This window comes from Chrysemys picta, chromosome 2 (genome assembly GCF_011386835.1).
Source record: "Chrysemys picta bellii isolate R12L10 chromosome 2, ASM1138683v2, whole genome shotgun sequence".
NCBI lineage: Eukaryota > Metazoa > Chordata > Testudines > Emydidae > Chrysemys > Chrysemys picta.
The window spans coordinates 201,227,238-201,239,109 of NC_088792.1; the positions used below are offsets into that span (position 1 = coordinate 201,227,238).

The 11,872-nt window shown below is 43.0% G+C and overlaps 2 protein-coding genes across 11 annotated transcripts in view; both read left to right on the forward strand.

The window, feature by feature from the left end:
- CEP76 (centrosomal protein 76) overlaps window positions 1-3,931 on the forward strand; it is a 43,513-nt gene extending 39,582 nt beyond the window's left edge. For all 3 annotated transcript variants that reach the window (XM_065585232.1, XM_008164402.4, XM_065585231.1), the window contains 2 exons: window positions 1,514-1,731; window positions 3,535-3,931. In XM_065585232.1, the coding sequence (XP_065441304.1) occupies window positions 1,514-1,731; window positions 3,535-3,673 (357 nt within the window). In that variant the 3' untranslated portion in view covers window positions 3,674-3,931. The remainder of the gene's footprint in view (window positions 1-1,513; window positions 1,732-3,534) is intronic.
- A 6,775-nt stretch (window positions 3,932-10,706) lies between these two features.
- The window catches only part of SPIRE1 (spire type actin nucleation factor 1), a 172,077-nt gene continuing 170,911 nt past the window's right edge, over window positions 10,707-11,872 (forward strand). For 4 of the 8 annotated variants that reach the window (XR_006172795.2, XM_042843128.2, XM_042843130.2 and 1 more), the window contains exon 1: window positions 11,287-11,781. Coding sequence is in view for 6 of the 8 variants with exons in the window: in XM_042843128.2 (XP_042699062.2) it covers window positions 11,463-11,781 (319 nt within the window). In the remaining 2 variants the exon portion in view is untranslated. Of the gene's footprint in view, window positions 10,821-11,278; window positions 11,782-11,872 lie in introns of those variants that run through there. The other 4 variants (XM_042843133.2, XM_065585229.1, XM_065585230.1 and 1 more) reach the window with 3 other exon arrangements.

Here is an 11,872-nt window from a genome sequence, read left to right on the forward strand (position 1 = left end):
CCACTGAAGGAAAAACTTCCAGCAATGGCGCATGTGGCGAGCACACACACCTAATATGGAATGGACATGAGCAACACATCTCAAAGAACACCAGTTATGGAACAGGTAACTGTCTTTTCTTCGAGATGTGTTGCAGATGTGTTTTCCATGACCACCCTTTGTGTTCTCTGCATCAGAGTCTAATCTCTGGGCATTTGGTGCAAAGGATCTGAGGGGGTCGGGGCGATTCTGCCTCAGGGGAGGAGCTATACCCTCAAGGCTTAAGCACCGACCCTCTACTGGTACTGCTAGGCAAAATTCTCTGGCTCCAGAGTGCTAGACACTTATGCACCTAAGTGGAATACACATCTGAATCAGATCGCAAAGAACCACAGTTACAGCAAGTAACTATTTCTTCCACAGTGGCTGTAAGCAAACTGATCGGTATCTCTTGCTGCTTTCAGCATCTTGTTTCTCAAATTCAGGTTCCCATATGTCCAAAACTGCACTGGGAAAAAGCTAGACTTTCCCAGGGAGTCTGTAGGCTGTAGCAAAAGCCTAAGATTCAGATTGAATCTTCTGACTTTGGTGTAACAGATAGGAAGGACTACATTATATAGAGCAAATAAAGATCATGCACAATACTGAATTTTTTCAATTTATGTATTTTTTTTTAAAGTAAGGTTATGTAGCCCATTCCCTTTGGAAATTATTTTTAGTGGGACAGTAGAAATATTATTTGTAAGTGAATCTCGCTTTGGGATTTGCCTTGCTCTTTTTTTACACACATACTAATAAAGTGGCTCTTGGCTTGATGCAAAAATTACTTTGTAATTAGGTCATTTTGTATTTATTTCTAGGCTGCTTTTCTTTTTTCTTGTACTCTGACTTTACTTTAATTTTTGCTAATTCACAGTTCAGAGCTAGGAAAAAACAGAACATACAACATTTTAAGTCAGTTGTTGCCATGGATTCATGTCTCATAATTGCTGTAGAACCACAAAAACTATAGCCCTCCCATCATTGCCTCTAAAACAGCTTTCCCTTTGAGTACAAAGTTATCCCACTTGCAGCTCATCCTGAACTAAATCTTCTGTGTATCAGTGTAATTCCTGCCAAAGGCATGTTTTTGTAATAGTAGTTGGTAGGCAGTACTGACCTTTTTCACTTTTCATTTCCAACATTGACTGATTAATGAAAGATTTATTATTTATTTATTATTTGTAATATTGTAGGGCCTAGGAGCCCTAGTCATGGAGCAGGACCACATTGCACTTGATTCTGTACAAACACAGAACAAAAAGACCCTGCCCCAAAGAGCTTACAATTTAAGTATAAAACAAGAGATAGCAGATGGATACTGACAGGAGTATAAGGAAACAATGAGACAATATTGGTCAGCATGATAGGCTGTGATCTCAGCACACATATGTAATAGAGGTGTTTTAATCTATCATATGTTTAAACTTTTTTTTTTTACTGCCTTGAGACCAATAATTCTGTACTGTACTCTGCTCTATGATTCATCCTACAGGATCTAGGCCTTACTACTGTTTGGGATGACCAGCTATCCTATCTCTTGTCACCAGCCTTGGCAGCCTATGAGCTTGAACGTACAACAAGCATCTCTGCAGGAAATGAAGAGTTTCAAGATGCTATAAGGAGAGCAGTACCTGATGGTCACACATTTAAAGGATTCCCCATCCATTTTGTTTACAGAAATGCAAGGAGAGCATTTTCTACGTGCCTTCGGTAAGATTAAGATGTAAATCTAGTAGTATTAGGTTTTATAAACATGTAATAGGTTGTGAGTTTTCATAATTGATGAAGCTGAAATAATTCTAAATTATATTCTCTTCTTTTACGCATAAGGGATTTAGCTAGAAATCAGAATGGCATAATGAACTGGAAATGGGGAACAGAGCTTTTCCCATCTAGGTCACTAATCTAAATCTGGTTCAGATTGGTAGTAACTATTTAGTAGCCTATGTGAAATAAGTGATTTGTTTCAGCCCAGTATCTAATGGACAACTGTTAATATCACAGTAACTACAATCAGTAGAATTATTGGCAGTATTAGCTGAGAGGTCAAGGCTGTAATACAGGTAGATTTATTAAAACACTTGAGACACTTCATATTATCAAGCAAATTCAAATTATTTTTCCTATGATCACTGCCCCATGGATTGAAAACTTGCTTAAGGACAGTAAGCAATATATAACCCAGCATCTTGTTGTCGGAAGTGTTTAGTGAGGTGATACACAGAAGAGGCCCGTGCTTGGTTTCATTCAGGTTATTGACTTTTCAATACTAATAGATAGGGCCCTGCCAAATTCAGGGTCCATTCTGGTCAATTTCATGGACAGAGGGTTTTAAAATTGGTCAATTTCACAATTTCAGATGTTTATATCTCAAATTTCATGGTGCTGTAACCGTGGGGGTCCTGACCCAAAATGGGATCGTGGGGGGATTGCAAAGTTGTTGTAGGGGGGGTTTCCAAGATTGCCACCCTCACTTCTGTGCTGCCTAGCCAGTAGCCTCCGAGCTTCCTGCAGTTAGAGGTGGTTCTGGGAAGGGGAGGTGGGTAGGATCTCCCCCATGCTCCTGGGAGCTAGTCCAGGCCAGTGACAGATTAAGGCAGGGAACCCTGGAAAAATGAGCGTCCCAACCCCAGAAGAAGCCCTAAGGTAGAAGCCCCAAATGGGTCACCCTGAGCCCCAGCTGCAGCTGTGGGGCTGAAGCCTTGAGCCTGGGCTGCCCTGAGCCACTCCAGCAGGGGGAAGGTGCCGAAGCCCCAAGCCTGGGTTGCCCTGGCTGGCAGGGGATGGCGGCGTGGAAGCCCTGAGCCCAAGCTGGAGTGGCAGGGGTGCCCTGAGCCCAGGCTGGAGCAACAGGAAGCAGAAGTCCCCAGCCCAGGCTGCCCCAAGCCTGGGCTGGAGCAGGGGCCGGGGAATCCCCAAGCCTGATTTGCCCTGGCTGCAGCCGCTGGGAGCAGAAGCCCCCAGCCCGGCAGGAGCTGTTGGGGGGAGGAAGGGGATGCCAGGAGCTCAGCGCCCAGAGCTGCGGCAAGAACTACGGGAGGGAAGGGGACAGAAGCCTGGAGCCCAGCTCCCGGGCTGCTGCAGCGCAGAAGTGAGAGTATACCACCCTTATTTCTGTGCTGCCTCTGGAGGTGGATCTGATCACCTCACCAAGAGCAGCCAGGCAGGAGAAGGACAAGTCCTGTTCCTCCCCAGAGTGGCTAGGAGTCCCAGGCTCCCAGCAGCAGGGGAGATCAGATTTCATGGGGGAGGGCTGATTTCACGGTCCCTGACGTTTTTCACAGCTGTGAAATTGGTAGGGCCCTACTAATAGGGTAATGATGTTACTCTGTCATAGCATCAAAAAGCCAGATTCCTGGCATAGTGATGTCCTGGAAATATGTCTGTCACTTCAATCATGACTAATACTTGTACAATTTTTTTTTTAATTAAAAACTTTATTAGTGATTTAGTCACTCATAACTAATTGCAATATTTAAACCATATTATTCATGTTTCCTTTGTGCCAAATAGGTCTCCTTTCTGTGAAGAAATAATCTGTTGTAGGGGAGACCAAGTGCGGCTTGCAGTTCGTGTGCGAGTGTTTACATATCCTGAATCTGCGTGTGCTGTTTGGATCATGTTTGCTTGTAAATACCGCTCTGTACTTTAAAAAAAAATCACGTATACTTCTTAGAGCCTTGAAACAGTGTACATAAGTGTTACTACAAAGGAAAATTATTATTAAAAATCATATTAATTACAACATTTAATGTTTCACTTTGGGTAAACACCACTCTGATGATGGTTGTGAATATTTTTAATGTGTGTATTTAAAACAAAATTAAGGCAAAAATACTTGTATATACTGTAATGAGTGTATTTATATAAAGTGTATATTTTTATTTTAATAAAAGTTGCTTTATTTACATTTTTAGTGGTAAAGATCTGCATGCATTAAAACATGTATGCAAATATCTACTTCTTTTTCACAGTTCCAAATTGTGGAAGGATTCATCAAAAGTAAGCATCCTTTCTGTACTTTCCTATATACTCAAGTCCACTGGTGTTTTCTTTGCTTATTCTTGGGGGACCCTTTCATTTTGTCACCCCCCCTTTTTTTTTTTTGGGTTTCTGATTTTCACCAATATGTTAATAGTCACTCTGTTAGGAGGGGATACACTTTTATCCCTGTCTCAATTACATACTGGTCTAGGCATCTTTTGACCGCACTTAGGAAGCAATCACAGGATAGAGTCCTAGGATATCTCATTTGCTAGCTTCCTGATTAGTTAGAAAAAGTCCTAAATTCTTCCTTTTGAGGTTCTTTAACACCAGGCTACAGGCACTTAGAGTTCCTGTCACTTTCTCTCATTTTTGTCAGAGCTGTCCTTCACTAGCTAAATCCTTCCACAACCTGTGTTAACCTACTTCCTAGTCCCGTCTCTACTGGATCCTGCATTCAGGTCTTTTGGTCAAATGGCATTCTGTCCTCTTTCTTGAGGTCAAGGAGGTTACCAGTACTGGAGTGTGTGAGATGTAGCAAGGGCTGAGGTGTCAACATCAGTGATTGTTGCAATGGCGATGAAATAGTCTCCATATTTTATTAAATGCCCAGAAACTTCATTAATGCAGAGTTGGTGCCTCATGCCCTTCTAGAATGTGGAGAGTGATAAATTAACCCCTCTGAAAACCAAGAAACACAAAGTTAAGATACATACCACCCCCCACAGTGCATACTTAACTCTCTCTCTCTCCTCCCTCCTGGTGCTGGTGGTAGCCATTGGGAATGGTTCAGTAAGGGAGGTGGCTTCTCTATCTTGTGAGGGATAGCTCAGTGGTTTGAGCATTGACCTGCTAAATCCAGGGTTGTGAGTTCAGTTCTTGAGGGGGCCATTTAGCGATCTGGGGCAAAAATCTGTCTGGGGATTGGTCCTGCTTTGAGCAGGGGGTTGAACTAGATGACCTTCTGAAGTCCCTTCCAACCGTGATATTCTATGATGTCTTCAGATCAAGATTGTGGCTGCCTTGTTGGAAGATACTTTAGTCATTCACAAGTTATTAGGCTCAATACAGGAATAAGTGGGTGAAATGCTCCGGTGTGTGTTATACAGGTCAGATTAAACAATCTTTTGGTTTATTGTGGTCTCTAACTCTATGAATCTACAATAAATAGATCTGAGGAGAGATAAAGAGAATGTTCCACTGTGTTGTGTTCCACATATTTAAATTCCCAGCATTTATCTGCACACATTCTAGCTGCATTAACTGTTTTAAGAGTAGCTGTATTGAATGTTGGAGGGATTCGTTGGAGCAGCTTGTCAGAGCTGTGACTGATACAAAGTGCTTGTTTACTTAAAAAGATCAAGTATGCTTCCTTTCAGCATTGAATTTTGTAGATTGTGTCAGTGGAGGTGCACAAGGATATCATCTTCCCAGGGAATTGTCTGCAATCTGGTGGCAAATATGGCAGTAGCCTCTAGGGCTTACGGCTTGTCTACTCATGAAATTGTTCAGGAATAATGATTTCTGAATAGCTCCATGTGTGAACACTTATTCCACATTTTAAATTCTATTTCAATTTTTAAATTCACCTGTTATCTTATTCTGAAATAACTTGCATGTGTAGAAGTTATTTCATGCAAGGGAGGAGGGATAGCTCAGTGGTTTGAGCATTGGCCTGCTACACCCAGGGTTGTGAGTTCAATCCTTGAGGGGGCTACTTGGGGATCTGGGGCAAAATCAGTACTTGGTCCTGCTAGTGAAGGCAGGGGCCTGGACTCAATGACCTTTCAAGGTCCCTTCCAGTTCTAGGAGATGGGATATCTCCATTAATTATTATTATAAGGAACTCTATTGGTAAGTGTGATTGGTGTGTGTGTATGTGTAACATTTAGGAAGTCTCGAGTAGTTTTAATGTAGTAGACTGGGTGAGCATAGTGTGGTGTAGGTAGCTCCTGTTTGCTACACCTGACCTAAACCAAAGTTTTGTCTTAGCAAAGATGAGGTTTCTTTGTTCTGTAGTGCTCACATGCTTTGTTTTCAAAGTGTTCTGTAGCATGTCAGAGTGCTAGTATGTATGTGCTGGGGTATGGGCAGTTAAGGTGTTGCAAGGGTGGCATGTGCCTTAACTTTGTATGTCCTGGTTTTCAGAGGCTTAAGTTTAGCCATGCTCCACAACTGGAATGGCATGAGACACCTCTGGGCAACCTTAACTTGTGTTAATGAAGTTTTGGGGCATTTAATTTACCTGGTCTATTAAAAAATAATTTCTCAGCATCACCATGCATCACAGACCCAATTCTGCTCCTTCACTGTCTCTGGCTTCCTGGCAGTGATTACCTCAATCACAGAAGGCACTGGCTGCATGTTAGTTGCTTCACTGTTCCTGCATTAGCTCCAGGGTCTCTGCCTGTTCACCACAGTCTGAGAATCTTGCAAGCAGCACAATAAAGTAAGACTTAATATCCTGTTTACTATATATGCTGCTTGTCCCAGATTGTCTTTGAGTACCATGGATAAAGAGGGACATATAATGAGGAAAAATTACTCCCTGCCAACTTCTGTAATCCAAGGGAGCTCTAGCTCAAGTGCTTCTGCTAATAGTAACTGTGGTTGACACCATAGGTAACACGCCTAACTCTGGAAAGTGCCCTGAGATATACAATAGCAACAAATAGTTAGAACTTCTCTACTTATGTCTCAGACAAAAGATATCTTCAGCAGCATGATTCTACGTAACACCAATCTTGGGACATTGTTTAAGTATTATTAAAGTACTGACTCATAGTAACAAAGTACTGGCTCCTGCAACAGCCAGGTTTTAATTATACATTGAGTTATAGACTTGGCCTCACATTCAGGATCTTAAAGTGCCTTACAAAGGTGGCTTAGTATTTATCCACATTTTACAGTTGTGAGACTGAGGTACAAGAGGTTTTGATTTGCTCAGTGTCCCACAATGAGCCAATCTGATCAAAACTTTAGACAGTGCTATTTCCACAGCATTTGTCCATTTTTACCTAACTTAATTTGAAAGATTGAGGTCACTTTACTGGGTGGATATAGCTAAATTAAACCAATATTATTTTTATTAAAATACTTGCATATTAGAACAAATTAATTATGTATATACGTCTATCTGTAAAAGTAGAAACTTACCTAAATCTACTACAGTTATATTAAAAACAATATACTGCCAAATGTAAACTATTCAGAAAATGGGGGGGTTGTTGTCTTGTGGCATAAGTCTTTTGAATATAAATTTTTTGGCCTCTTAAACCTGTAGTATTCAATTTATACAGAAGAGGTCACTCTGTAAAATTTAATATTGCAGTTTGTCAGTTGTAACAGTTTACATAAATGTTGGATGCAAAGAGAACATACACTTTTTTCCTCAGATATTTTAAATAAAATGATGGAAAGAGAACTGCAGAGAAATAACTCAAACACTAAAAGATGTTTTATAGTATAAATTGATCTCTCAGTGCAGCATTAATTTGTTAGTACTATTGCTTAATGTAAAATTAATTTTGGCTACTTTTACTTCTAGATGTTGTGATAAAAACTTCTAATTTAAAATTTATTATCTTATTTTTTTAAATGTGAAAAAATACTTTAAAGCATCCCACCCATAGATGAAGCTTTAATTAAAGTCATGAATGAATCAATGTCACAGAAAGAAGGACATGAGAGAACAGGCTAGATTAGAGAGAATTAAAACCACACTGCAGAATATAAGTAGATTCCATTATGATCTTGAAACCTAAATTTATAATTGATGATGATGGATAACACCACCTATCAGTCTTGTTGACAGAAGAAAGATTCAAGCTAATTTTTAGTTTGTTTCCTTCCAATTTTTAAAAACATGCTCTCTAACATACCTTATTGAACTCTTGCGTTGGTAGACACTGAGGTAAGGAGACCAATTGTAGGAGAAAGTGACTTATGTAGACGCTCAGGCCTCTGAAAACCAGAGGTCCAGTTTGCCATTGGAGTAATTATTTGTATGAAGGAGTGCATAGGGGCCTGAACAGGGCCCCTTTTGTGCTAGACACTGTATAAAGCGATAACAAAAAGACAGTCCCTGCCCTGAAGAAACTACAATTTAGGTAAATCATAAGAGAAACTTCATATCTAACTGAATAGGAGTGAGAGAAATTTGATCAGAAAAGGTCGTGTGTGAATCCAAAGTGCAACTCTGTAACAGTATAGAAATCTTCACATTATACCCACTAATCTACATTTGTGTAAACCTTCCAATATACAAATACTATAAGTAAAAATTTCTTTACATTTAAATTACATATAATCAGCAATATACTAGCCTGTTCTGCCTCCCAAGTTGGGGGGAGAATATCTTAAATTTTCATGAGAAGAACTTTCCATACTCAGTCTGCTACTTGCATGTTCTACAGCGAACAATCCTGCATTGGCAGTGACTTAGGCTGGGTGATGATTGAAGGAGTTTTTTCTATTTCTAACATCCATAATACTTACTCATCGGCCCTGTTACAGAGTGCATCTCTTTCTCCTAATGTTCTAACAGGGAGAAATATGCAAAATGGATTGAGCCAAGGGCAGGGAGGGTGGGGGGAAGAGAGAGAAGGAGAGGGAGTGGCTGTTCTTTCAGTCTATGTTTTCAAATCAAGTCCTGCCCACCTGTGATGCCCAGTACATTGTGTAGATGTGCACAATAACTGCCACTCTTCTTTGTATGCTTTACTGAGCAATTAAATAGTTATCTATGCTGCTATTTTAAAGTGAGTAGTAAATGTCCCATTAAGATGAATCGGAGTGTTCCATACCACTTACAGATATTGTTTTGTACTGTCGGTAGAGAAGACATCAGTACCTTGAGTTAAATGCAGTTCATATCTTGAAGGTTTTTATTGTAATCATAAAGATTAGGACTTTTAAAAAGAAGTAAAGGTTAAATTCTAGAGCATTTTTCTCCCAGAAAAAAGTACCAGCTCCTCGTGCCACGATGAACCAAATTCAATCTCTGCTGCAAGAGGGATATTTCTAGGATATTTGGGATGTCAAACATTAGTTGGCTCTAGGAGAGGCCTTCATGAATGGTAACATCACATGACATGTACAGACTGTCACCTACAGTGTACTGGAATGTGAGACCTAGGAAAATCAAAGTTTGCTAGTCATCCTAATATTTGGAGAGCAATTCAGTTTTCATGGCTCTGTACTGAATCCTGCCAACTTAGTGTGCAGAATAATTAGAGTTCCAAATGTATAGCAGTGTCTGCTGATGTTGCAAAGGGAAAGCATTGTTGCACATTTTATTACATAAAGGCCTCATGATCTCTGTATCATGGCTTTGTTTAATTAATCGTTTTTTTAGAGTGTAGTGTTTTTCATGCCATGCCATAGACGATTCATGCCTTCCCATACTGGGGGGCACAATCTAAAGGAGAGGACACATGACCACCCCACATGTCTCCTTTGCCCAGGAATTCCCCTCGCCCTGTGCCCAGGCCAGGGCTACCGTGCTTTCCCTGCCACACCAGAGTTACCTGCAGGAGGGGGCTCTGTCCTGCTGCTGCTGCTGCTGTGCCTCCCCCCTCCGCCCCTCCACATGTCCCTCTCCCTCCCTCACCAGCAGGCCAAACAGATATCTGGGAGGGGGGGCACTTGACCCCCTCATGCATCGTTTCTGCATGTTATAGGGAAGACCTCTAGGTACATAGACATGCTTTCTAATTGAAAGCATTGCACTGGTTCCCATTGGTTTCCAATGTAGTCATAAGACATCTAGTGTTGAAATGGTTTATGAAACTCTCTAAACTTGTCCCAGATTTTTATTCCACTTTCAAGACAGTTTTGCCTGGCTGTGGGTTTTGTTACAAAAGTTCTAATCAGAATCCATCTTCCAATGCTTATGATTGCAACTGATCGGGATCGTCAACCTTTGGAACGCGGCCTGTCCGGGAAATCCGCTGGCGAGACAGGACGGTTTGTTTACCAGCACTTCCCTCGGCACATGCCACTTCCCACAGCCAATTGGCCTGGAACGGCGAACTGCGGCCAGTGGGAGCTGCAATCAGCCGAACCTGCAGATGCTGCAGGTAAACAAATGGTCCCGCCCTGCCAGTGGATTTCCCTGTTGGGCTGTGTTCCAAAGTTTGCCAATCCCTGACCCTTGGTAAATTGTTCTAATGGTTAATACTGTTCACTGTTAAAAAATTACCTTATTTCCAGTCTGGATATGTCTAGTTTAAACTTCCAGCCATTGGATTGTGTTATACTTTCTCTGCTAGATTGAGGTGCCATTATTAAATATTTGTTCCCCACATAGGTACTTATAAACTGTAATTGATATTTGTAATGGTATTTTTAAAACTTCTTATTGTACTTAATGCTGCTGGCCTTAGATTTCTCCTTCTGCCCCCTGCATTCCCTTATCTATTTTCTACAATTCTTAGCTTCTGATTTATACTCCTTATGATTGACCTCCCCTTTCTTTAATTTGTTATATATAATTTTATTTTTATAGCTGGCTTCAGTTCCCTTTTAGATCAGGCAGTTTATTTTAACTATGGCAATCTTCTTCCTCATTTCTGAAATTGTGGCTTTATGGGAACCTACTACGGTAATTTAAAATTATTCCTCACTATCATTTAAAATTATCCAATTAAATTCGTTCTCCCATCTGAGTTAGGTCATAATTATTTTCAGCTTTGTGAAATTGGCCCTTTTCAAGCAGCAAGTATATATATTACTAGGCTGGATTTTATTCTGCTTGCACATATTAAATGTGATCAATTCAGGATCACATATAAAAGAGAGAGACCCTCTTTCAGGTGAGTCCCACAGTGTTTGGGGGTTTTATTATACGTCTATCCATCTCGCCTTAGTATTTTTTCCTGCGCTGCTGGCAGGTTGCTATGGCAGCTGGATGTTGGGAGTAAAAACCTTGGTTGCACAGAAGCGCCTCTTTGCTTTTGGCTTGAGCAGCGCTTTGTCTCTCTCAATTCCCATATGTGGCTTATGCTTCCTGACTCTGAGCTCCTATGTGCAACTCTGTGTCACGCGTGTCCCTGCACCGAGGTGCTGTGTACGGTGCCGCAAGAGCTTTAGCAGGGAAGATGGCCGAGGAGGGACTTCGGCTGCCTATAGGGGGGAGCTAAATCTGGGTTTCGTGTCAACCCATCCCAGCAACCTCCTCCCAGTCACTGAGCGGCGGCCCGGCGCTTCCCCGGCCCCTCTCTCCGCCGGCAGGAGGCGGTGCGGCCCCGCGGAGATCTGGCGGGGAGGGGACGCCGTTGCGTTGCTATGAGCGGGCGGCCGCGCTGCCGCTGAGTAGCTGCTGCGGATCGGTGCTCGCCGCGTATCGGGCGGCGCGGGCTGGCGGAGCAGGGGGAGTATGAGGCCGGCGCGGACGGGACGCAGCGGGACCCAGCACCAGAGCTCCCTGCGCTGAGGCGCTGCAGGCAGCAGCGGAGATGGATCGCGCCGGGGCTGCGGCGGAGGCTCTGCCCGGAGACTGGCCCCGGGAGGCGGCGGCAGGAGACGCCTCCTGCCGCAGGGAGGACGAGGCGCGGGACGCGCTTTCCCTAGAGCAGATCCTGAGGCTCTACAACCAGCCCATCAACGAGGAGCAGGCGTGGGCCGTGTGCTACCAGTGCTGCGGCTCCCTGCGGGCCCGGGGCCGCCGCCACGAGACCCCCGCCGCCAGGGCGGAGGCGGCCTCCCACGTCCGCATCTGGAAGGACGGAGCCGTCACCCTGGAGCCGCCCAGTGGGGCTTCCCCTCCGGCAGCAGGTGAGGCGGCCAGGGGCGCCCTGCGGGGGTACAGGCTGCTCCCACCCCGGGCCTCCCTCTCGCAGTGACCCCGGGTCAGGGGCTCGGCTCC